General features: G+C 45.5%; 2 protein-coding genes and 1 long non-coding RNA gene across 3 annotated transcripts; 2 read left to right on the forward strand and 1 right to left on the reverse strand.

The window, feature by feature from the left end:
* The first annotated feature begins 4,152 nt into the window (after window positions 1-4,152).
* On the forward strand, window positions 4,153-4,777 carry Obp56h (Odorant-binding protein 56h). The gene is made up of 2 exons (XM_017140301.2): window positions 4,153-4,255; window positions 4,318-4,777. The coding sequence occupies exons 1-2, from the start codon at window positions 4,202-4,204 to the stop codon at window positions 4,666-4,668; spliced, it is 405 nt and encodes a 134-aa protein (XP_016995790.1). The 5' UTR covers window positions 4,153-4,201; the 3' UTR covers window positions 4,669-4,777.
* A 5,752-nt stretch (window positions 4,778-10,529) lies between these two features.
* LOC138912639 (uncharacterized) lies at window positions 10,530-12,000 on the reverse strand. The gene is made up of 2 exons (XR_011418203.1): window positions 11,694-12,000; window positions 10,530-10,693 (listed from the first exon to the last, which is right to left on the reverse strand). It is a non-coding gene; the product is annotated as an uncharacterized lncRNA (long non-coding RNA).
* Window positions 12,001-15,693: 3,693 nt separating this feature from the next.
* Toll-7 (Toll-like receptor 7) lies at window positions 15,694-22,100 on the forward strand. The gene has a single exon (XM_017140307.3). It carries the CDS (start codon window positions 16,056-16,058, stop codon window positions 20,382-20,384), a length of 4,329 nt encoding a protein of 1,442 aa, XP_016995796.3. The 5' UTR covers window positions 15,694-16,055; the 3' UTR covers window positions 20,385-22,100.
* Window positions 22,101-25,794: the final 3,694 nt, after the last annotated feature.

A 25,794-nucleotide genomic window follows, 5' to 3' on the forward strand; every position in this document is an offset into this window, starting at 1 on the left:
TTTTTTCAGTGTTGTTATGCGAGCTGGAGTTTGAAGCTGCAGGCGTTGTCGCCGTCGCCGTCTCCTTCTCACCATTTTTCATTTCATTGCGCCGCTGCACATGGCTGTCAACTGCCAGGCGAAGACGCAGATAGAGATGGAGCTGGAAAAGGAGATGGAAGCGGAGTCTAAGCCGCCCGCCAGCTCAGATGCAGCCTCCTTGCGCTGAGTCCTTTGGCTGGCGGAAGGGAAGGGAAGGAAAGGAAAGGGAGGAAGGGAGCCGCGCGCCCGCATATCGATTTCAGCGCATTGTGCCCTGTTTGCATACAAATATCCTAAGGACATGTCACTGAGACGCACTGTGCAGCCTGCTGTCCCTTCCCCATCCCCATTCCCTTTTTACCCCACCTCTGCCACACGTACGCATGTAAATTGTATTTGTGTGTGAGGGGGGGAAGAAGACATTCGTATTTAGAGACCCCCTCCCCATATGCTACTTCTTACATCCTTGAGCTTCTTGTGCTTGATTTCATTTGCTCGGGCAATTGTCTTCGGCGGCGTCTGCCTCGACTTTATTTTCGCCAAAAACTTCCACACAAATTCGAATTCCTCGCTCTTTGGCAACTTGTCAGGCAGCCATTTTTCCCAAAAAAAAAAAAGAAAACTTCTGATATCCCCTCCTCCTCTAATATCCCGGTATCCTGGTGCATGTAGAAGGACCTTTGTGCTTTTGTGCGTCTCGTCCTCTTTTCACTGCCACAATGCGAAGACAGCGAATTGGCCTGCGATGGTGACTGCCTTTGACATTTGATGTTTAATTTCAATAACTCAGTGCTCTCGCATTTTGAATTTTTTCCCTTCATCTGCTTGTGCAATGTGGATGTGTGTTTGTGTGGGGAGTTGATTGGCCATGGAACTGAAGGGCCGTGAGTTCCGATTCCAATTATAGCTGTCCAAAATAAAGACGAGTGCAAATTATACAAATTTTACATCCAATAAAGCAGTCAGACCAAAAAAGCCTTCGCACTTGAAATGTGTTTACGAAAGGGACTTGTTTTAAAGTTGTCAACAAGCTGGGAGGTTGGAGTGAAAGGCAAGAAGGCCTGAAGTCTAGTACCTCTTAATTTAAATCTATATGGCTTTCTAGGTTTCTCTGTTTTTCATGCCTGAAACGTATAAAACCGCATCAATATTATAATATTATTTGCTAGAATTAAATTCCGGATTTTCGAGAAGCCAAACTTACACTCACAATCGCATTGCGATATTGATTTAGGTCCTGTACCCGTTAACGCATGCAGACATTTTACTGGATTTATTTTGAAATTTCCATTGGTTTCTCTCTGGCTATATGCACTTCCCCTGCTGTTGATACGTTCCGAAAATTCCCCCCCGAACCAAAAATTTTCAATATTATAATAAATGCCTCGAAATCCAATTACTTTACCACAATGTCCGAAATATATTTTGATTTCGTATGGTCCCCCCGGCCCTTCCTCATTCCTTTGTTCGAGCCCTTAGCTTTTGTGGTCAACGCACAACCGCTGGTGCATCATTCGAAAACCAGAAAACTGAAAACCCGAAAACCGTAAAACGCAAGTTGCAGCAAACAAAGAACTCATGCGGCTTGCAATTGTGAAAGGTCAACATTCATTTTTGGGGGTTTTCACTTTTCCTTTTTCCCCATTATTCGGCTCGGCGGGAGATCGAAATCGAGGTTGAAGGGAAATTCCGGGCGGGAGGTGTGAAAATGCCAAAACAGATGGACGTTAGAAAATGGTAAGCGGCACAGCACATTTCATTGACTGACTGCTGCTGCTGCTGGGAATTAATTGAGGCAGCTTGACAGCTGCCCTGGCCTGTCCACTTCCACATCCACTTCCATTTCCACCCAACCTGGCTTAAAGCCGGGCCTTCGAGCTTAAAGGGAAACCAGCAGGAGGCTCTGGCAACAGAGTTGTCAGAGCTTGAGCCCGTTGCCAGCTGTTAATGAGCATTCAACTGGCTAATTAATTTTATACATTTATTAAACTTTGCCCCTTCGCACACATAGCCGCCTTACCATCCCACAAACTATTTACCATACAAATCTAATTGTATCAACTTTGTCTTTGGCCGCTTAACTAGCTGAGTTGTCCTGTGTTGTCCTGTTCCATTTCTCTGGCTGCTCTGTGCTACGAAGTCCTAGGACTCCTGGCTCCCCGACTCCTGTCAAAACATTGTGACACAGTTCTGCTTTCTTACAATTTGCCCCGCTCTTTATTTAGCCACGTTTGTTACGGCTCGGGCCATTCTCTTGGCTCATTAACGTTGGCCTTTGTTTCGTCCTGTCATCGTTGTCGTCTGCTGCCTGGAAGAGCAGGAGGAAAGCCGGGAAAAGTGGGGAAAGGATAGAGCGAGGGAAGGCCAGCTGGAGCCGAGCCAGGCATCCTGCATCTATCGCCTTTTGTGCGGTGGCCTTTGTAATTTATAAAAGTCCACCGAACGGTCTTCAGCCTTCATTCCTAATATCAGTTGAGCTGGCTGGCTGGATGGTTAGATGGCTGGGGCATGTAAATCAGGTCAAAACAATGCAACTGACAGTGAATTGTGTTCGGTTGTCGTCTGCTTCGCAGTCTTACCAGCTCTCCCCATTTTAGCCCAGTTTAGCCCATGCCACAATGACACATTCACAGGACTTGAACAGTTTTACTTCATTATTGGTTACTCAGCAATTCATTCACAGGACACACCTTGTGTCTGTGCAAGTGTCCCTGCTCGGGCGCCATCGCATTGCCCTTTTTATGGCCATGTCCTTTGCTTATCCTGCCTGACTAATGACAAGCAGGGCAGCCAATTCGCCGACTCCTCTCCGGTTTTTCACCGCTCGGCCTTTTGTCAACCACTTGGCCAACAGGACTTGGAATCGTCCTTCTTTCGGAGTCTCCTCTTTTCGTTTCTTGGCGCAAAAACCCAACCGTCATGTAGGGAGGCTCACGACCAAGGTGGGCGTGGCCAGGCTCCGGTTTCGACTCGGGCAGGTGCTCTCCTCTTTATACCAAAGGCATAAATTATTTGTGCTGTCAACATGGACCTCCCCAGCCCTGCAAATGGCAGTTGGCCTGCGAACTCGAACTTATTGTTTGTCTATTGATTTGAATTTGCCCAGGAATTATGCAAGTTATTTTATATCCGCAAACCCTTCGCCTCCGTCTCCGGCAAACAAATGTTTGTTGTGTCATAGCCGGGGGTTGGGACTGATGGTTGTTTAATTGTTATGGATAGTCATAGCAGACTTGGGCAATCTGTAAGTTCGATTAAAAACGTCTGCAGTTGAATGGGAAAATGTATTAGATCACCTTTCAAGGCACTGATGGCTGTAGGATTTAAATAAACTGTTGTAATTAATATTTCAATTATTTATATTGTTCATTATTTACTATTTCTACTATTTTTAGATCTATTGCATGTAATTTAGACCTATTTTATGCCATGACTAGCAATAACTTGAAATATTTTTAGATTAAATCGCCTAATGTTCAGCAAAGCGAATTATTTGTCAAAGGCAACCTAATCTAATTACAAACAGTTTTAATCACACTACTAATAGTAATGAATTTTGGAATTACTTTTATTAAAATACTGCATATTTCAAGCTTTGCAAATGCTCGTATTTATGAGTACGAGCGCTCTGCTAATTTGGTAAATTATTCACAGCCGACCTTCGTCCGTTGTCAGCAGACTCGGAAATATTGCCGTGATTATGTGAGATTAAAAGCCTTCCGAAATATCAATTGGGGATTCGGCAATGGCCGGGCCAGAACAAATGGCATGCAAATCAATTGGGCAAGTGTGAATGGCTCAAACAAAGGCCGAAAATTGTCAAACTCTGACCGCATCTAAATACAATAAATGAATAATTGATTTGTTGTGGGGGCCGGCAACTAATTGCGACTAACTTTGCTGATTTCCCAGCCCAACTCCCCCCAAAAACTGCAAATGGACTGATAATGGAATATAATTACAATCGAAAAAGGGAAATTGTACTGTGGAGTAATTGTCTGTATTGTGCGTAATCAAATTCTGATTCATCTCGCAAAAAGTTTAATTGCCTTAATTGCATTCCCTCCGTAGATTCAAAATCGTAGAGATCTGGTATAAAAGCCGCAGATTTTGAGCAAATGACCAACAGTCGAGGCTTTCGAGTGAATCCGGAAAAGCTTAAACCAAAACAAACCTCAAAATGAAGTTCACCCTCTTCTGTGCAGCCCTTACTGTCCTCCTGGCCGTGGGTCAGGTAAGAGGAGCACTCACTGTACCTGTTGTGTATTATTTTTAACCACGGTTGTTTTTCCATAGTGCGATCCGGACTTCCGGCAGATAATGCAGCAGTGCATGCAGACCACCCAGGTGACCGAGGCCGATCTCAAGGAGTTCATGGCCAGCGGAATGCAGAGCAATGCTAAGGAGAACCTCAAGTGCTACACCAAGTGCCTGATGGAGAAGCAGGGCCACCTCACCAATGGCCAGTTCAATGCCCAGGCCCTGCTCGATACTCTCAAGAAGGTGCCGCAGATCCAGGACAAGATGGACGAGATCACCTCGGGGGTGAATGCCTGCAAGGACATCAAGGGCACCAACGATTGCGACACGGCCTTTAAGGTGACGATGTGCCTGAAGGAGCACAAGGCAATGCCAGGACATCACTAGAGATCTAGTAGAGATGGCTTCGCATATGTCCTAAAAAGTTGATTAGCTGAGTTTGCACATCTCAGGTGTATGTTGTGAAATAAAGTTGTTCAAGTTGCACTAAAGCAAATTTTAATGTGGCTTTTTAATTTTATAGAACATTTTAATATCCGTGATAAGATTAAACTAATTTGGAAAGCATTTCATCCACAATTGACCAACTATTTAGCTGTCTCCTCTTTTCCTAGAACCCCTTTTACAGAACATATTATTTATCAGTATCTAATCAGCATACCCATCGATACATAACCAGGTGTGTCAACTCGAGTGATCCTAGCAATGTCCGAAACCCAGCTCAAAGAAAATCCCAGAATGATTTTGGAGTTAAAGAGATGACTTTGCTGCCGCATTCCGTGATTTATCAACTCTCGGCATTCTGGGAAGCAGCCATTGACAACCTGTTTCCTTCGAGCCACCACAACGTTGTCTACGAAAATCATTTGTCAATTTTAATAAGTTTAAAATCAAGATAATTAAAAGAGAAGTTCGAAACAACGGGTGCCTGGCAACCGAGAAGGCAAGCAATGGAAAATGGAATGATGGTACTTGGGGGGGATGAGAATCCTTTCCTTTTCTTTGGAACACTGTGACACCAATTACCGCTAATAAATCATTTCACGTGTGAGGTTCGCCCGCCTTCGTCCCCGTTTATACACACATATACGGAGAGTATGTGTACCTTTCGGGTAACATATGAGCTGCGCTTAATGGCGAAAATCGGGGAAAGCAGGGGGGAATGGGATCGAGAGCCAATGTAACCATAGAAGATGTAACATAAATCAACGCCGCAGCAGCCTGCAATGGAGGAAGACAAACGCGGTTCATTGCACTTGTCTGCCGGTCGGAGTCGAGTCGATTCCCGGGGATCAGAATCTGAATCAGAATCGGAGAAAGAGATGCTGGGAGATACTGGGTGTGAGAGTGAGGAACCACGGGGCCGGCAGGTTGACAAGCCCCAGCGACATGAGACAACAGAATCTGAACAGAACTGAGCTGAGCGCTGCGTTAGTAAAAAGAAAGCCAAGAATTCTTTGAAGGACCCAGCCCAGCAGCAATGACAATTTGAAAAAGAATCCCTGCCCCTTGTTTGAATTGAAAGGTCGCAGGCAGTCGGAGATGGCGATGGCGATGGAGTTTAGAACTGAAAATGGAGAGAGGGGTCGTCGTAGTTGGGACCTGGACGTTGGGGCGTTGTCATGGCAGCCACATGCATACAAATTTTACCCACTTCAAATTGTGCAGCCCGGCCATGCATATAATGGCTTGGCCTTTTATCAACTAACAAATACCAGGCAACAAAAAACTTTCCAACGATGGATGACTACAGTCGCAGACGAAGACGAGGAGGAGAAGGCAGAAGGCAGGGACTCCAACTCCGACTCCAAGTTGCACTGGAAAACTCAATTTGAATATTGTTGGACGAAACAAGAAAAGAGCCGAGACCAAGACGGGCTGCTCCAAGACGTACCACCACATCCACATGATGAAATGCAGTCAAGTTAAAAAGTGTCACTTGAGTTATGAGTTCATTGTTTGGAGTTACCAAGAGACCGGCACCGGCCAGTGGGGATGGATGGATACGGATGATGATGAAGCAGGCTTCTTTTCAATGGGATACATTGTTGGGAGTCGCTGAATAGTTGGATTGCCCTGGCCGAAAAGGGTTGCTGGGTGGATGGATGACTAAGACGTTTGCGGTGGCTCGGAAAATATTGTAGCGGCTGTGTGTGTAGTTTATTGCCAAGTCAATCTGGAGTTACAATGCGGCCCTGTTTTCAGCAGGGTGGTTCGGGATTAATTTGATCTCGAATCTTTGATAGAGAGGTCCAAAAGCTAGAACTAATTTTAGGATGAGGCATTTCTCCCGCCCTCGAACCGCACGATTGTCACCCCGACTGTTCGGTTATTTTCAACACTTGCTGGGTTTCCCCGGTCCCCGGTGTTATCGCAGCTAAACGATCTCATTCGCTGATCCGCTGTCACAGATAACGGGTGTGCGATAGGAAAATAATGGATATGGCAGCAGCATAGACAGTCTCATATGAAATGAATTTCAATTTTGAAAAATTGCTTTCAAATGCCTGTGTGAAAAACGGAAATGCATTACTTCCCCTCTTTCGTTGTTGTTGTTTCCTCTTGTCGAGGAGCGTGTGCCCAAATTAGAAAGCAAATGCCAGGAGGGGTTCGTACTCGTATCGTCCAATATTTACAGCCCAAAAAGTTGACACTTTAGTTGCTGTTCTTGCACATTATGTGCGGGTGCACGTTTCCCGCTCGGAAAACTAACGGCACAGTCCCGCTCAAGATGCACGGGCACGGCATTAGCGATCAGATCCAGGTCCCAGATCTCGATCCCAGACCTTAGAGCGCCCCGGTTCACACCAAAGTCCCGGGAGGGCCCTTCGCCAGCCCCGATGAATTTACATATGCTAGAGTTTTATTGCTAAATCCTTATTATGTGGGAACTGGCCCAGTGTGTCTCATTGTCGGCTTCGGAATTTAATTATCGGTTGCATGTCAACGCCTTTTCAATACCTTCATTATGCTCCTGGGTCGCTAGCTAGGGTCATAATTAAGCGCGCCTAAATATACATTTTTTGGTGAATTCTAATTTTAATTGCCGCCACCGTCTATTTCGGGCTTCCATTCGTATCTGCCACCGCCATGGAAACCTACGGTTGTTGAATGGAAATGCAGATACACGGTAACAGAATTTTTATTTAAATTACCCGGATGCTAACAATTTTCCGTCCATGGTCTTTGATCGCATAGAAGCATTTGATTTATGAATTTAATGTAAGGTTGTAGGCTGCTAAAGCGAAATGAGGTGGGTCCAACCAGCCACTGATCAAAAGTAACGGCTAAGCAGAAGCCATGGGAATAGATTTTTTGTTTTTTTTTAATTACACAAAAAAAACATCTGTGATTAAATCGATATGCGCGTGGTAAATTTCTGGTATTTATACGCATGTATCTTTTACCAGGAAATACTGATAAATTATTGATATTAGGTAATGTCGAAATTGATACCACATAATACAAAATTGATCATCGTTTCACATTAAGTTTTTTTGGTTGTAAAGTAATTTTTAAAATGTAATATTTTTATTTAAAATAATAATATGAAATACATAAGTAGAAATAGTAAGAGGATTTATAAACCACCTAAACGAATTTAAGTCACTCGAAATTTTAATAAACGAAATTGAAAATGGATTAAGGTTCAGATTGTGGAAAAACACTCCATAGACTTTATATTCGATAAGCTGTTGGTCTGATATTCAAATGCCTAAAATTCAACTGCAAGCTACAACTCAATTGGCAAAATTTTTGATCTAACTAATCAAGAGTGAGTGGCTTTTGGCCCTCGAAAGATTTCGCTTCACTTTTTGTTGTCCTTCCGAGTGGCTTAAAACCAAACCAATTCCCCATGCCCCCTATCAATGGCAGTCGTGTGTACATATCTCTTTGCCATCTCTCTTGGCCCTCGGAATAGCAGGGCAGATATAAAAAACTCGACTAACCAACTCAAATCAAGCGACTGACTGAGGGGGCCGAACTTAGTTGTCAATCAAATTGTCGCAAGGGCCACACGCAAATTTATTAAATCGATATGCCGTCAAAATTGAAAGTGGTTGGTATGGCAGGTCGGGGAAATTGGGATTGGTTAGCTGGGAAATCCCCGCGATGTCAGACAGTCGAAAGCCCAGTGCAAACATTTGCCTTGATTGCACTCCCATTCGACAACTAACCATTCTCGATTGGCCTTGGCAATGCCGAAAAGCAAATATTTGAATGTCGTGAAAAATTGAACAGTTGTGGGTGGAAAATTCAGGAATGTGTGTGCAAGAAAGTGGGTTGCATAAATTTATTGTTATTACAGGCGATTTTCTAAAATAATTAATAGCAAGTGTGCGGGGATTCTGGGCCTGTCACCAGCAGAAATTACAATTACAAGAACAGTTACATTGCGAACAAAGGGCCATTTCAGTTCAGCCAAAGGGGAGGAGAGATTCGGGCCAAGGAAAGCGGCATGGTGTCCGGCAATTGTGCATTTTGTCAATGGGAATTAAATTGGCAGTCGTCGACTCTCAGAACGTCAACTCACACCAGCAGGAAGTGACAGCGGAGAAAGTCGGGGGAATGAGAGTGGGATTTCGACTGCTCGAAACGGCAGGATGTCAAAGTTCCTAAAGGGACCCAGTTCGGGTGGTTCAATTGTGGGCATGTTGAGCGGTCTGTCCGCAGCACAGGATTCAGGACTCAGGATACAGGACTCTCGATCGTTCAGTTGGCTGGCCATTCCCATCATTAGCGCCTGTACGTGTCAAATTGATGCTGTTATTGTTCTCCCCTAGCAATACTGTGTGTGTGTGTGTCTATAGTATATATCCTGGAATGGCCGTGAGTACTATTTGACATTTAGCTTAGCCGCGGGTGACAAATTTAATGGACGCACCAAGTTCTTTTGTGCCTGGCGAGAGGGTGCTATTGATTTTCCTGCCTCGTATATAAACCATTCAATTGTTCGATTGTCTAATTACTGTTCTATATTCCAGACATTTGGCATAAATATTTTGTAAATAGCAGACCTCAGCTGGCAGCATTCCAACCGCAAGTTAGAGGTATTAACCCTTTCTAAGCCGAAAAGCTGACATCGCTATCTTTTAAATCGTGACAGCCCAATTGCACGTACTACCGACGGATTGCTGGATATTTGAATTCCATAAATGGTATTCCTGGTAAAAATTTTAAATTCTCCAGAAGCCACCTCCACTGGCATAAATCAATTAGCTGTGGACACTTTTCCAGGCCAAAACCGAGCTCGTAAATTATAAACACTGTGAAGCACACACAAGTTTTGAATGAACAAGTCCAATGCATTTGGGCCCGAATTACCTGCGGTATGTGGTGAACTACGTGTCTTAGCCATATCTTAGATGGCCAAGCTTTGGGCTTCGCTCTCATATAAATTATTTTTGATTGATGTGGCTCGAAGAGACCGAGCACGTGCAACCGACTCGTTGGGATTCGTCAAACAACTCAACCCAGCAGAACTCAGAAGATGATTAAAATGCAGCCAAGGTTACGTGTGGCGTCCATCGAAAAAAAATAACCAGCACAAGAAATAACACAAAGAATGAACGAACGAACGAGAAAAAAATATGTTTTAATTGTCTCGGTTTTTCGGGCTTTTGTTCGAGTGAATGCTTTTTGTTCCTCGAGGGGAGTGCATGAAATACTCGCACATATGATTTTTGAGTTCTTCGAATTAACGAGCTATGGACGTGCACGGCATTCCTCTAGAAATTAAATATATATCTCTGCCTGAAAATTCTGGGTAATTTATTATATGGTGGCTTAGTTCTGGGGAGTGTTTACCGTAAACTAGTTTAGTGACGCCTTGTAACAGTTCTTGGGAAAGCGGTCAGCCAGCCAGCCAGAAAGTCGCTAAATGAAAACTCCAAGGTCCATCTTCAGTCGGTGAGGGACTTGCACGTGTCCAAATTGAAGGCACACTCCATCTCCCGGAGAACCCCCTTCCCAATTTCTCCAATAGACCTCCTAAAGTGCGGCCATAAATGCGATTCGAATGCGCCCGGCCATAACCCTCCTATCTAGTTGCTGGTTTTATTGGCCCAGTCGTATGTAATTGCTATTATTTTCACTGTTCAGATGTTTCGTCTAAGGCCTTCCAGGAATTATGGCTCATACTTGCCGCTTTCCCGAGAAAACGGTGCTGCCTGGCTTTTCCTGAATGAGTAGTTGCTTCGAGGGGTTTTAATCATTGAACGCAATTTAATGGAGGCCGTTCTGGGCTCTAGTTTATGCCCATCGTTTTACACTGTAACTGGGCAGCTGCAGGTGATTCGTATCTCTGAAGCTCCATTCCCACAGAGTTCGTTTAACTGCAGTCCAAGTTTTAAACTCAAATTACTATTTACCGGCTAGTTATTATAAAACTTTGTGTAATACTTTATATCGCCTGGAAGAGAAATGTAGTAACAATTAAATGTGTTCTTACAACGGGCACTTGACTCTTATAGTAAAAGTATGTAAATGGCATAGAAAAACCCCGATGAGCCTATATAAATGTTTACATATTTCTTGGGATATTTAATAATTATTATTTATATAAATCATGTTGGTATAAGTGCTAAATAAAATAAATATTTTAGTCGATTAGAGCAGAAAACCAATTTCCTAAAAATTGAAGAGGGTCCATTTGCGGTAGGAACTTTTTCAGCATTAAGCTTTTCCTACTTCCGGTGGCCTTTTTGCATTTTTCTTGGCAAGAATCGTTTAGCACTCTGCAACACTGTCTCGATTCACATTCGACACTTCGCACAGTCATCACACGGAATCCCCGGAGACAAAAGGCTTCGAGTCCGGCTTCGATTGCTCGGCGCTTGTTCAAGTTTAATTGGAAAACGCAAAATGCAATATTTGCTTACGCTCGAGACCGGATTGGAGAGGCCATGAAAGGAGGATGCGGAAATCGGAAAGCCAGGCAAGGCATTTCGGTTTAGTGTGGGGCAAAAACAATCAATAGATCAAAACTGCACACGAGGCGCTGCGCTTGTGCATCCAATTGCAATCATCGAGAGCAAAAGGGAAGCGGCACAAGAAACAAAATATGGCCAAGCAAACGCGGTCTCAAAAATCAGGCAGCGGCAGCAGGACTATGACCATGAGGGGCGAAAGTCAACAGAAGGCAGAAAACTGGCTCAGAACCTGAACTAGAGGAGCTGGAGAGCCACAGAGCCAGGCGATGACTAAACAAAGTTAGACAAGATTGTGCAACAAACAAAACAGAGGCAGCAAAAACTGCAGCTCGCTTGCATTGTTTGGTTCCCGATTGAAGAGAAAAGAGGAGTGGGATTTCATATAGTGGGCACCACCTCCTCCATCTCCTCCTCCTAAAAACCTCCTCCTGTGCTCAATCTCCTCCTGCCAATTCAGAGTCTTCTGCCCATCCCACTCACCTGTTAGTGCCAGCTTGTTGGCACTGCCACTTCCACTTCCAGCCCAGTTGAGTTTAGTGGAGTTGAGTTGCCCGGCGAGTTTTGCAAACTTCTTGCTGGCTGGTTGGTCGGTTGGTTTGTTGGCCTGTTGTGATTGTGTGCGGCATAATTGCATGCGATTATGCTGCCCGCTCAGCTGTGCAATTTATATCATGGGAGCAGCAAACAAGTGAGCAGCGGACTCCACAGCAGCCCCCAATCTTCACACTTGTCGGTGAACCGGGGAGCTGCCAACAAGATCCAGGCATCCTGTTATCGCCCGAACAAAACTGAGTTGTGTAGTGCGACAACGATACTTTGTTTGGGGAACTAAGTGGACTGAACTAAACTAATTGTATGAAAGTTGTTTCTAAAACATATTTAATAATTCGTTAAAAATATATAATTGTGTTTGAGGATATTTATTTGAATGAAGTGAAACAATTTTATAGAAGTCTTTATGGTTCTAAGTTTTCATAAAAATAGTTTATCAATGTTAGTTAGCTAATTTATTAAAAACAGTTTTTAAATTATGATCTATATAGCATGACAATCGGAAAAGTGGCTTTTTTGCTTGTATCTATTATCCTAAAGATTTCCCAACACTCTTCAAACAATAAACAATCTAACTATTTTATAAACTAACCATTTAGTCTGAAAGTCAAAGTAAGTCAAATTCTGTTGATAATTTTGAGTACATTAATTCAATTGTTAGTTTACCCTTAATGCAAAGCTCTTAACTATCTGCAGATTTAACCGATAACATACCTCCGCTTTTAAAGTCCTGCTATTTCCATCGCATGCATTCTAATTCAAATTTGGGCGCAAACGAGCCGAATAACGACCTGCATTTGGCCAACATTGATCCGATTAACTTGCCGGACAAAGTTTGTTGTCATGTTGCGTTTGTCATGGAAAAGCCATCAATAAAGGCGAGTAGATGCAATTTGGAGAATTTCATCAATCAGGGCGATTTCATTTCATGCTGCATTTTTGCCTGCAAAAAGAGTCCGTTAATGAACAAAAAGGAGGCAAAAGGGAGTTTCCTTTGTCAAAAGCTCCCTCAATTCGGTGCGGATAGGGCTCACATGATGATGGTACACAGGAAAATAAAAGGCCAAAGCTGTTCCACTGTGCGACAACCACCTCGATTCCAATTCCATCCTCCCGAATCCTCGGAATCCTTCTCACCCGATCCAATTCGGTCGGACTGTCAATTTCAGCTGCTGCTGCGGCACCAGAAATTTGTTTTTAGTTCAGTTTTTGGCCAGAAATCCTGTGTCCAGCCGGCATATTTTATATCGGTCTGTGCAGCATTTGCCATTTCACAATTTGTTCGGGATTGCCATCTCTCATTCCCCATCCCCCAAAAACTACAAATTTTCCCCCTTTTGACTGACCCTGCATCGGGGGGCCGGAGCCTGATAACAGAATGGTTCATGGAATTCGACTTTGGCCGACCCACTAATCGAAAAGTTGGGCCCTGCTCGTCGCACTTTGGTAATTAAACTTTGCCAACTCATTTTATTGTCGCTCTCTAATTATTTATGCATACATCAACGACTTGCGCTTCCAACAATCAGCTCACAATTTATCACGCAATTTAATGCATATTTAAATTGCGCACTATAAATCGAAATACAGTATTGGAAATGAGAGATATCAGAGGGATAACCTCTGGCCCCGGTGCAGACATAAATATTATAAATACATTCCGAACATTGCCCCCAAACATTAAGTCATCTCAGAGAGAAACATGGCTTCATGGTGGCATCGCAGGAGATAAGCGCCTGCATGAACTACAGAGTTCCCTGATAGCCCCGTAGTTATAGGAAATGCCTTTGTTTCGTTGTTTTACACCATCATTAAAAAGAAGATAAAGAAACCATATAATAAAAAATAAAATTATTATCTAAAATATGTTTTCAACACTTTACAGCTTGATTAAAATAATTAAAAATATCGTTTAGTACGAAAAAAAAATGAAATCTATTTGGAATACATTTTTTTCCAATAACCATTTTTTAATTTAAAAATATTTTAGAAAAAATTGAAATTTTACCACACAACATTTCTCTCCGATTAATACTCCGCCATCGTTATCCATCCTACAGTTCTTTTCCTACTCCGTGCCGAGTTAATACCCCTGTAAGTACAGGACTCTAGGTCGATAACAAAGTGTCCTGCAGCATTCCCAGAAGCCACTCACACACATGTGCTGCTATTTTAGCTTCCCAGCATTTTCACACTCATCTGAGGAGATGTGGGAAAATAGTAAAATGAAAACAAGTTGAACAAGTTTCCGACACCTCGAAAAAACAATGCCAGTGCTGTGTGTTGTGTCTTTTGCAGGGAGTCAAGTTGGAGCTCAAGTCAAAGGTACTAACTTAGTTACATTCGCTCTCTTTGTCACTGAGGATGGACACCCTAGGAATGGGGTGGGATTTGGGTCGAACCGGGGGGTTCTTGCCCCCTCCACCACTTTGGACATTTGTTTCGGCACTAGGACCTGTCTTCCCCGGCTCGTGTGCCGCCCCAGCCTCCTAATGAAAAAGTTCTTATGAATAATAAATGCATTAGAGAAACTTCCACATACAAACAAAAGTTCCGGGGGCCCCGAAAAGAATGTTTTATGGTCGGTGTAGTATGGGTGGCAGCAGCATTCATAAATATTACATTTTGCGTACGCAACTCCAGAGGTGGCAAATGATTCACCACTCGCCACTCGAGAACTTCTCCAGGCGGCCTTGGCCTCAGACAGCCAGCTCCCAAGTATCCCGGATTGTCTAAACACGAACTGCAGTCCATTGTCTAAACAATCGCACTCTATAAATAGCTGCATCTCGCAGTGCGCTCTTCGTATCTTTTGGATAGTGGATATCCATCTAGTCCAAAAGATCGGGGCAATGTGTTAAACATCTTTTAGCGTTGACAAAATGGCATGCCGCTTGATTATCAGCTGCAGCTGCGGCAATTAGAAGATGCCGAGATGCAGAACTCTGGGAAAAGTATCCGACGGATATGCATGCGGCGATTGCTGTTGGCGGCGCGTGTGAGTTAATGGTAACAATAACAATCTTCACGGATTGAGGAGGGTTTCGGAGGCTGCGGAGGTTTCGGTGGGCACGGGGAGTAGTTCTGCGAGAATCTCTGGTTAAACTATTGAGTAAAAGAGAAGAGAGAGAGATTTTATATGAGAGATGCAAGATACGGGAGATTGGATGAGCGAGTTCGAGAGCGGTAAACAAGAGTCAGGAATTTAAATTGTTTTGTGAAGTTTGTTTGGGTAATAATTTAAAAATGACTGCTTGAAAGGGGAAAATGTTTAAATGTGAAATTCGATAATAATTCAAAACGAAATTATGATTGTTTTATTCATTTTTTTATGAAAGTAAGTAAACACAAAGCAGAAAATTAAATATTACTTTTAGGGATTTGTAAGACTTATTCCTAAGACTTATTTACATGGAAAATAATATACTTAATTTGAAAAATAAAATAGATTCAACTATGTTTAGATGACTTAAAAATTATGAAAAAACTAAAAATGTGTGCTAAACCTCGCGAAATCGCAGTCATGACTATCCCTTTAAGCCTTTAATATTAATTAATTTACGGGTAATTGTTGATTTATGCGATAACTACTTATTGACAAAAGCAATTTTATTCCCAATTGAATTTCAAGTTGCTATTTGCTCGCAGTCAATGTTTACGTTCGATTCACAAATTCAGACAGCGACTTCTTCTCACTCAAACGTCTCTCTTTCACTCAAACAGCTCTCTCTCTCATTTTCCCCGATTCTCTCACCAACAGTGGCGCCATTTTCCCAAGCGGCGGCGGTAAATGCAACTAGAATGTCTCTCTTTTCGCTCGATTCGGAGAGCGGAGAGCAGGGCTCATGCGCCATTGCTCGGTTGAGGCGCTCGTATCCGCGAGATACTTTGCCATCCGTGGCAGCGGCAAAAGCAAACTCGAGCTGCGACCGTCAGTTTGTGGCAAACCTGAAAACAGTTCGAGTGCGAGTGCCGTACGGTTCGGACGTGTGGGCCACGCACAATTCAAATCGCAAATCGCAGAGTTAACTTGCTGGAAATTCTGAAAAGAAAGAAGAGAAACAGAACAAGTGAAAGAGAAATTAAATCGAGAGTCGAGGAAAAATACGAAAAATACACCCATTTAAAATGTGCGCTTAGTGAAAGAAAACAGTGGCTAGAAAAAATGTCAATTGACCAAGAGTGAGAAATCGAATCCACAAAGAAAAAACGTGAAAAACCCTTTTCGGAGTATCTGCGAGATACAGATACCCTAGGTCCCCTCTACGCACCCCACACAAGACCCCAACCATGGCGGCGATCCTGCTGCTCCTGCTGGGGCTGTCCTGGAGTAGCATCCTCGAAACCGGAGCTTCCCTGGCGCCCAAGGAGAGCGAGTCGAATGCGAATGCCATGCTGGGCGCCGGATCAGGAGCCGCAGCCACGGTCTCGCTGTCCGGCGACTACTCCTCGCTGCTGTCCAACGTGCCGGTGGCCTCACCAGTGCCAGCCTCACCTTCCGGACCGGCCAACCAGTGCTCCTGGTCCTACAACGGCACCAGCTCGGTGCACTGCGCCCTGCGCCTGATCGAGCGACAGCCGGGCCTGGATCTCCAGGGCGCCGATGGCAGCAGCCAGCTGACCATCCAGTGCAGCGAACTCTACCTCTTCGAGTCCTCGCTGCCGGTGGCCGTGTTTGCCAGATTGCAAACCCTGGAGGGTCTGCGATTGGACGGCTGCAAGCTTCTCCAGCTGCCCAACAACGCGTTCGAGGGTCTGGGCACCCTGAAATCGCTGCGCCTGAGCACCCACAACAGCGAATGGGGTCCGACGAGGTCCCTGGAGCTCTTCCCCGACTCCTTGGTCGGCCTGAAGCAACTGACCGAACTGGATCTGGGCGACAACAATCTGCGCCAGCTGCCCGCTGGCTTCCTCTGCCCGGTGGGCAATCTCCAGGTGCTCAATCTCACCCGCAATCGGATTCGCACCGCCGAGCAGCTGGGCTTCGCGGACATGAACTGCGGAGCGGGCTCCACCGGAAGTGCTGGCAGCGAGCTGCAGGTCCTGGACGCCAGTCACAATGAGCTGCGGTCCGTGAGCGAAAGCTGGGGAATCTCGCGGCTCCGGAGATTGCAACACTTGAATCTGGCGCACAACAATCTGTCGGAGCTTTCGGGTGAAGCCCTCGCCGGTTTGGCCTCCCTGCGGATAGTCAACCTGAGCAACAACCATTTGGAGACGCTGCCCGAGGGGCTGTTCGCTGGCTCCAAGGAGCTGCGCGAGATTCACCTGCAGCAGAACGAGCTCTACGAACTGCCCAAGGGACTGTTCCATCGGCTGGAGCAGCTGCTGGTGGTGGATCTGTCCGGCAACCAGCTGACCTCCAATCACGTGGACAACACCACCTTCGCCGGCCTCATCCGATTGATTGTGCTGAATCTGGCCCATAATGCTCTGACCCGCATCGATTACCGCACCTTCAAGGAGCTGTACTTCCTGCAGATCCTGAATTTGCGCAATAACTCGATAGGTCACATCGAAGATAATGCCTTTCTGCCGTTGTACAATCTGCACACCCTCAACCTGGCCGAAAATCGCCTGCACACCCTGGACGATAAACTATTCAACGGACTGTATGTGCTGTCCAAGCTCACGCTGAACAACAATCTCATTAGCGTGGTGGAGCCGGCTGTATTCAAGAACTGTTCGGATCTGAAGGAACTGGACCTGAGTTCCAACCAGCTGAATGAGGTGCCGCGTGCCCTGCAGGATTTGGCCATGTTGCGCACCCTCGATCTCGGCGAGAATCAGATCCGCACCTTCGACAACCAGAGCTTCAAAAATCTGCACCAGCTGACGGGTCTGCGGCTGATAGACAATCAGATTGGCAACATAACGGTGGGCATGTTCCAGGACCTCCCCCGCTTGAGTGTTTTGAATCTGGCCAAAAACCGCATCCAGAGCATCGAGCGGGGTTCGTTCGACAAGAACTACGAACTGGAGGCCATTCGACTGGACAGAAACTTCCTGGCCGACATCAATGGCGTGTTCGCCACCCTGGTCTCCCTGCTGTGGTTGAATCTATCCGAGAATCACCTGGTGTGGTTCGACTACGCCTTCATCCCGTCGAACCTCAAGTGGCTGGATATCCATGGAAATTACATCGAGGCGCTGGGCAACTACTACAAACTGCAGGAGGAGATTCGGGTGAAGACTCTGGACGCCTCGCACAACCGCATCACGGAAATTGGACCCATGTCGATACCGAACACCATAGAGCTGCTGTTCATTAACAACAACCTGATTGGCAATGTGCAGCCGAATGCCTTTGTGGACAAGGCGAATCTGGCCCGGGTGGATCTGTATGCCAATCAGCTGAGTAAGCTGCAGTTGCAGCAGTTGCGAGTGGCTCCAGTGGTGGCTCCCAAGCCTCTGCCTGAGTTCTACCTGGGTGGCAATCCCTTCGAGTGCGACTGCACCATGGACTGGCTGCAGCGGATCAACAACCTGACCACCCGTCAGCATCCGCGGGTAATGGACATGGCCAACATTGAGTGCGTGATGCCGCATGTCCGAGGTGCTGCAGTGCGTCCTCTGAGCCAGCTGCGTCCGCAGGACTTCCTCTGCCGCTACGAGTCGCACTGCTTCGCCCTGTGTCACTGCTGCGACTTCGATGCCTGCGACTGCGAGATGACCTGCCCGAGCAACTGCACCTGCTACCACGACCAGATCTGGTCCACCAATGTGGTCGACTGCGGTGGCCAGCAAACCACGGAGCTGCCTCGCCGCGTTCCCATGGATTCAAGTGTCGTTTATTTAGATGGCAACAATTTCCCTGTGCTCAAGAACCATGCCTTCATCGGTCGCAAGAATTTAAGAGCGCTCTACGTCAATGGCAGCCAGGTGGCGGCCATCCAGAATCGCACCTTTGCCAGCCTGGCCTCGCTGCAGTTGCTCCATTTGGCGGACAACAAGTTGCGCACTCTGCATGGCTACGAATTCGAGCAGCTTTCGGCCTTGAGGGAGCTGTATCTGCAGAATAATCAGCTGACTACTATTGAAAATGCCACCCTGGCTCCTTTGGCCGCCTTGGAGCTTATCCGCATCGATGGTAATCGTCTGGTCACCCTGCCCATTTGGCAGATGCACGCCACCCACTTTGGCACCAGATTGAGGTCTATTAGTTTGGGCCGGAATCAATGGAGCTGTCGGTGTCAGTTTCTTCAGGCCCTCACCGCCTATGTGGCGGATAATGCCTTGATCGTCCAGGATGCCCAGGACATCTACTGCATGGCAGCCTCTTCTTCCGGAGGAGCGGGATCGGGACTACAGGATAGCTCCTCGAATTCTGGAGGGGGAACTCTGGAGAAGCGTGAACTGGACTTCAATGCCACTGGAGCTGCCTGCACGGATTACTACTCCGGTGGCTCCATGCTGCAGCATGGCATTCCCGAATCCTATATTCCCCTGCTGGCCGCTGCACTGGCTCTGGTCTTCCTGCTCGTCGTCATCGCCATGGTCTTCGCCTTCCGCGAGTCCCTGAGGATCTGGCTGTTTGCCCACTACGGCGTTCGGGTGTTCGGTCCACGTTGCGAGGAGTCCGAGAAGCTGTACGACGCCGTGCTCCTGCACTCCGCCAAGGACTCGGAGTTCGTGTGCCAGCACCTGGCTGCCCAACTGGAAACGGGACGTCCCCCGCTGAGGGTCTGCCTGCAGCATCGGGATTTGGCCCATGATGCCACCCACTATCAGCTACTGGAGGCCACGAGGGTTTCACGGCGAGTGGTCATCCTGCTGACCAGGAACTTCCTGCAAACCGAGTGGGCCCGCTGTGAGCTGCGACGCTCCGTTCACGATGCCCTGAGGGGCAGACCCCAGAAACTGGTGATCATCGAGGAGCCCGAGGTGGCCTTCGAGGCGGAGAGCGATATCGAGCTGTTGCCCTACCTAAAGACGTCGGCTGTCCATCGCATCCGCCGCTCGGATCGGCACTTCTGGGAGAAGCTGCGCTACGCCCTGCCCGTGGACTACCCCACCTTCCGGGGCAACAACTACACGCTGGAGCTGGACCATCACAACCACGAGCGGGTGAAGCAGCCGGCCAGTCCCGGCCTGCTCTACCGCCAGGCCCCGCCCCCCGCCTACTGCGGACCGGCGGACGTCGTGGGTCCTCAGGCTGCCGCCCTGGCTGTGACTGCCTCTGTGCCGGCGGAACAGAACTACTCCACGGCCACCACGGCCACGCCCAGTCCCAGGCCCCAGAGGCGGGGTGAGCAGCAACAGGGATCAGGATCGGGTTCAGGATCCGGAAACCATCACTTGAACGCCCAGTACTACCAGCACCATGGGATGCGGCCGCCCTCGGAGCACATATACTCCAGCATCGACTCGGACTACTCGACCCTGGACAACGAGCAGCACATGCTGATGATGCCGGGGGCAGGAGGGGGATCCCTTGGCATGGAGGCGGCCCAGAGGGCGCAGACCTGGCGGCCCAAGCGGGAGCAGCTGCATCACCAGCAGGCTCAGGCCGGAACCCTGGGCTCCAAGGCGAGCCAGCAGCAGCAGCAGCAGCAACAAAATCCTTCAGCCGTTGCTGGACAACAACAAGGACCTCATGTCCAGGCGTATCTGGTGTAAGGAGCGACCCCTTTTTCGGGGAGAGTGACAGTGATTTCTTTGGGGACTGGTTCCTGTGCATAATTTTAATTACTAAAATACATGTGCGAGTTAAGCTAAGGGAGGGGAAACACAAAACAAAGGAGATGCGGAAGTTGAGACTAGCCAGCCAGATTTTAACGTACATCATTTTGTTTATCCAGTGTAAAGTCATTTTAGATGCACTAAACAAACACAACACAGCCCCAAGATACGAGATACAAGCTACAGATGCAGAATGACGAGGGCCTCGCTCATGTCAAGTGTGTGTGTGTGTATATCCAGGGGGGAGAAAGTGAGGGATGTTACCTACTACAATGCCATTTCAAAGTTTCAAAACTTTACCACAGCAAACTTAGTTTTCTCCCTCACATGAGCACGAACTTTTGGCCTTCATCTGGCATTTGCTTAGCCGAGAATTGCCCGAGGGGGGAATTTGTGATAACTTTTTAATACGGTTTTAATCAGTTGGACTCTGGAACCTCGAGTATAAAGATTCCCGAGTTGAGACGTGGTTCCAGAGGGCCATGCTGCATTTGCATCCCCCAGAGACTTAGTGTGCCCCAAATTGATTGTTTAATAATTGACTTGGTAATTGCCATTAAGCCGGAATAGCTGTCCATGTATCTACGCATCCCCTGCATCATCCTGCATCAATTTGTAAATAGCTCTCAATTCCGTATTTACTGCCCAAACATAGATATACACACAAGCAGATACAGATACAGAAACACCTTTATATAGATACAGATACAGAAGTCGTAACCGTATGGGGATAATTCAATAATCACATCCAAGTACACATGTAAATTGTATGCCACAGCCGTAAATCGTAAAATCGATAAATGCATTTGTCAAGTAATCTGTAATCTGTATGTAAAAAGCATAAATAATTAGCTAGCAAACCGAGAGAACCGGGAAGATTTTCCGTGGTTAACTACATCGTAATGACAGTAACAGTGTGCAGATAAGGCAGTCAAAAGCCGAAACAGCAAGAGAAAAGCTCATTTTAAACACTTACGCTTACCAAAACTAACGATAATTGTAATAAAAGTTTCGCAAACTGGCGTGGCACATACACAATATGCATAGCTAATTATATATAGTACATAGAGTACATTCATGGATATATCAATGTGCGTGTCTGCATGTACGTGACTGTGTAAAGTAAAGCAAACTACTGATATTAAAGAACCACTATGTATGAGGTATATGGATTAATATATGTATGCCCGCAAAGTTCTACGTATATCTACGCATATATTATACGAGTAAATGTTTAACAACTGCCTATAGAACGTACGAACAGAGAGCATTTATTTCAGCACACACTCGCCTACTCGTCATTAATTAAGCAACTCAGTTCGAAACTATTGAGATTCAAAGGAATCGGGGTTAGAAAAAATAAAAAGTAATAAGACACCCCTCACACAAGACACTTGTACCAGTATGAAAGCCCAAAACTGTTATTTATTTTTATCATTTTGTAATATACGACGGTCAGCCCTAAGTTTAGTTCTAACGCAGCTCTACGATATTGTATAACCTATGGATAATTCAATTTTGTGAATACAACTATTTATATACTATATATATACATCTAAAAATCTATGTATGATTACGACAAACAACAAAGATATTTTTCTGTTTCGCCAGCGAACAATGCAAATGAAATGAACAACTTTTTTAAAACAAAAACCTGAAAACTGTGTCGATAAATGGTTTGTGGGATTGCTGGATTGCGGGATTGCTCTTCCATTTCCAGCTGGCTTTTTGCTAATTTAATTCATCATGCACATGAGTTGCTGTTTTGTAATCCTCACGCATTGTCAGGGGCGTCGCAGGAGGAGGGGATGGGGTTTTGGTCGGCGGCGGCCCGTCAAAGTCAACGGACAAACCATAGCTCAGAGTGATAAATCATTTTTGCTTTATTTTTTTCCCTTTTTGTTTTTCTATACAGTATATACGGTATGAGCCGACACACAAATGCGCAGCGACGCAAGTACCATTCAAATCACCCCCCTTTGGCCATTCAGTTCGGTCCATCATCATCCGTAGCGCCTCCAAAACCCGACTTCCCGGTCTCCCAGTCTCCATGTCTATCTGTCTGGCGGTTAAATGATGGCTGTTTCCATTTGAAGGGTAGCAGAAACACACTCGTACCTAGTCGAGCATTATACGCGTCTGGAGTGGATTTCTATGACGCTTTTGGCATTTATGCCAGGCCAAGTCGAACTCAAGAGTTTCATGCTGCACGGAGATGTAAATAGTAAATAGTGGTAAAACAAATCGAGAAGCTCCGCTCCGTTCACCGGTATCGGAATTTCCCAAATCAACTACACTCGATTTCGATTGCCATCGAAAAGGGGGAAACGATTTAAAAAGACAGAAAAGGGACTCCACTCCCGATCGACTGCAATTGCAAAGTTTTTTAATTTGCTTCCATTCGAGGTGGCTCCCACAGAAAAAGCTCTTTCGCACTGCACAACTTGTAACTAATAGAATTACAAGACCCAGCAAAGAAACAATGCCACACTTGTGTATCTAGAGGGAAAATCATTGGGGGTAGTGGGAAAAATCGGAAGCCCTAGTTGAGGAATTTTTGGGAAATTTCATTTAACAATTTCTTAATTGTTTGCAGATACGCATCTGCTGTCGAGTGGCATTCTCTCCGGGGAGGGTTTTTCTGGGACATTGCCCGTAAAATCAATAGCACAGCTTTCGCTTTAAATCAATGCTCTAGTGGAACCAAGGAAGCTAAGGCAAAAGCCTGGTAAAAAGATATTTCATATTGCCTGATCAAAATTCAATACGTGTTGCAAATATCGAATTTCCATCAAAACAGAAACAAAAACAAAACAGTCGTAAAAAACATCGAGGGTTGCTGCCGGCATACATACGTGGCATAAGGGGAGGTGGAAAAAATGTATAGGATTCATCGGCCTTTGCTCGCTTATTATGATAATAAATTTTTATGCTGTAAGAAATAAAAGAGAGTGCAGAAAAAATTAAATAAAAAAGTATCAGACGCCCACACACACAGACTCAAAGAGAGGGCCCAAAGTGAATTAAATTGAATTGAAAACTGTTTCCCGATAAAGGGCCAGTTCCAGTTCTCAGGGGCAAGTTTAAATGCTTTGGACCCTACACTTGCAATCAAATTATTTAAATGTAATAAAAAAGGTCCAGCAAAATATTTTCCTTGGCCTGGCAAAAGTTTGCAGTGTCAAATGTGGGCCAGTCATTCAGATTTCCTCAATGTCAGGTTTCAGTCAGCTATTCAGGCGTTTTGCCGTACATATCTCTGTTTTTGTGGGGGGAAAAATGGGAAAACGCTTTTCGTCACGTTTTCGTCGGTAGAGCGCACAGAAATAGGCAAATAAATCTGTGCGAGCAGCGGGAAAATTGAAACGAAATGCTTGGTCAGGCTTTTCCATTTCCATACACCTACACCGAAATATATATATACCTATATTATATAGGCGGCAGTTTTCATTTTCTAGCTGATAAACAACGACGCCAAGGTGATAAGTTCATTCTGACAGCTTGCAAATCAAAGTGTCTCTTGGCTTTTATTTCGGTTTTATACCTTTGCTTACTTTTACTTCGGGGAAAATCAATTTGGGCCAGACAATGATTGAAGTTTTTGCGTGGGCTTTTGCTCACATATTTGATTGTGTTTTTCGTTGAAAAAAAAAGAAAATAAGTCACTTATAATCACAAATGTCCAAATTGAGCAATGTTTTTATTATGATACGATGGTGAAATTGCTAAAAAAATTAAGATGAATTACAGGCCCAATTGATTTCAGTATGATGTGATGCCTAGGCAACAAAGTTACAACTCATACTTTGAGGTCTTGTTCTATTCAACACAATTAACCTTTTTGCCTGTGCTTATAATAAGCTCTATAAAGCGGCCAGAACGCAAAAGTCACAAGTGCCAACGAATGAATTGCTGGAGCAGCTGTACGAATATATGGCCTCACAGATATATATCCTTGAACACATATATACATGTGAGTTTGTCATAATTTCACGTCCATTGTCAGCATTTATTCAACATGGCGGGAAAGCCGGGAAAAAGGCGGGGTGGGGGAAAACCAGGACGGAAAGGACTGAAAGGACAGCAGACGACATTTATGCTTTATACCGGGCCTCATTGTTGTTGCTTTTTCTGGGGCGTAATTATTTGTTTTGGCTTGCTGGGTTCATTTACTCCACCGAAAAGAAAATACCCCAAAGGAGTCACACGCGCTGTATGTATTTTGCATGTGTTTTTCGGTTTGTTTGTTTGTTTGGTTGGTTGTGTCGCATGCACATGTGTTTTAATTTCTGTTTGTTGTCTTTCCGCAAAACAACAACAATAAAAAACTGTAACACTTGTGTCCTGTTCTTGTTGTTTCTGGGCCATATTGTGTCTGCCCTGGCGTGGGTTCAAACAATTTACAAATTATGGCCCAGTTTAGGGTTACCCTTTTTAATTGTTTTTCCCCGGTGTGTCTTGTGCCCCGGTGTTTCGGATTTAGCAGAGGGTTTTGCCCAACATCTCGCAGATCCCTCGTTATGGGACACTCTTCACTCAGAACTATTTATCTTGCTCAGGGAGGAAATCAATAACTCGCTCGGGGGGCCAAAAACGGAAAGCTTTAAAGTCAGCGCTTCGGTGGCCGGGAAAATCGAGCTGGAAAAACCGGTTTAATGAGCCCGGCTGCCTTTGGCTGATGGACGCCTTGCACGCAACGACACCAAACATGTCCTGTGCTTATTAAATTTCGTGAGCAAGTGCCGAAGGACTACGGCTGGAGCAGGAGTTGCAGCGGGAAAAACGCAAACAAAGCAAGGCAGTCGGGATACGAGGGATACGAAGGACCCATGGCCAGGGAAGAGGACATAAAAAGCAACGACTTGGTCACGACCAATAAGATTGAAGACAATTCAATTGAAAAAAATCACCGATCGATAATCTTTACCACTGACCGCACACACGCTCGCCCAGTCGTCCAGCCATGTCGATGTCCATGTCCATGTCCGTGTCCTTTAAGGACCCTGCTCCTCTGCTCCAGTTTCGAAGCCATCCTTGCCCTGGATATTCCTTCCTTCCATTTACATGTTTATCGGAGCCGCCTTTCCTGCTTTTCCACTTCTACTTCTACTACTTCTGTGCGTTGGCAACTTGAGCGTGTGCTTTTTAATTCGCTTTACTTAGTTCCAAGTGGCCCAGAGCACTCGAAGATAGCACAGCTTTCTTAATTTTGTTTGACTTTAGCTAAAGTTTAATGATGGACTCATGTACTCATGCCGTCTGACAAAGGGTGAAGTGAGTGGAAGGAAGCGAAAGAGGAGTCAACGCTCTGGAGAGTTACACTCAAGTGCTTTGTAATCGACTGCAA

The sequence above is a fragment of the Drosophila takahashii genome, chromosome 2R (assembly GCF_030179915.1).
Source record: "Drosophila takahashii strain IR98-3 E-12201 chromosome 2R, DtakHiC1v2, whole genome shotgun sequence".
In the NCBI taxonomy this organism is placed as follows: Eukaryota; Metazoa; Arthropoda; class Insecta; order Diptera; family Drosophilidae; genus Drosophila; species Drosophila takahashii.

Coding starts and splice junctions, on each gene's coding strand:
- Obp56h (XM_017140301.2), top strand. CDS start 4,202: ATGAAGTTCACCCTCTTCTGTGCAGCCCTTACTGTCCTCCTGGCCGTG. Junction 4,256..4,317: donor TCCTCCTGGCCGTGGGTCAG/GTAAGAGGAGCA, acceptor GTTTTTCCATAG/TGCGATCCGGACTTCCGGCA.
- Toll-7 (XM_017140307.3), top strand. CDS start 16,056: ATGGCGGCGATCCTGCTGCTCCTGCTGGGGCTGTCCTGGAGTAGCATC.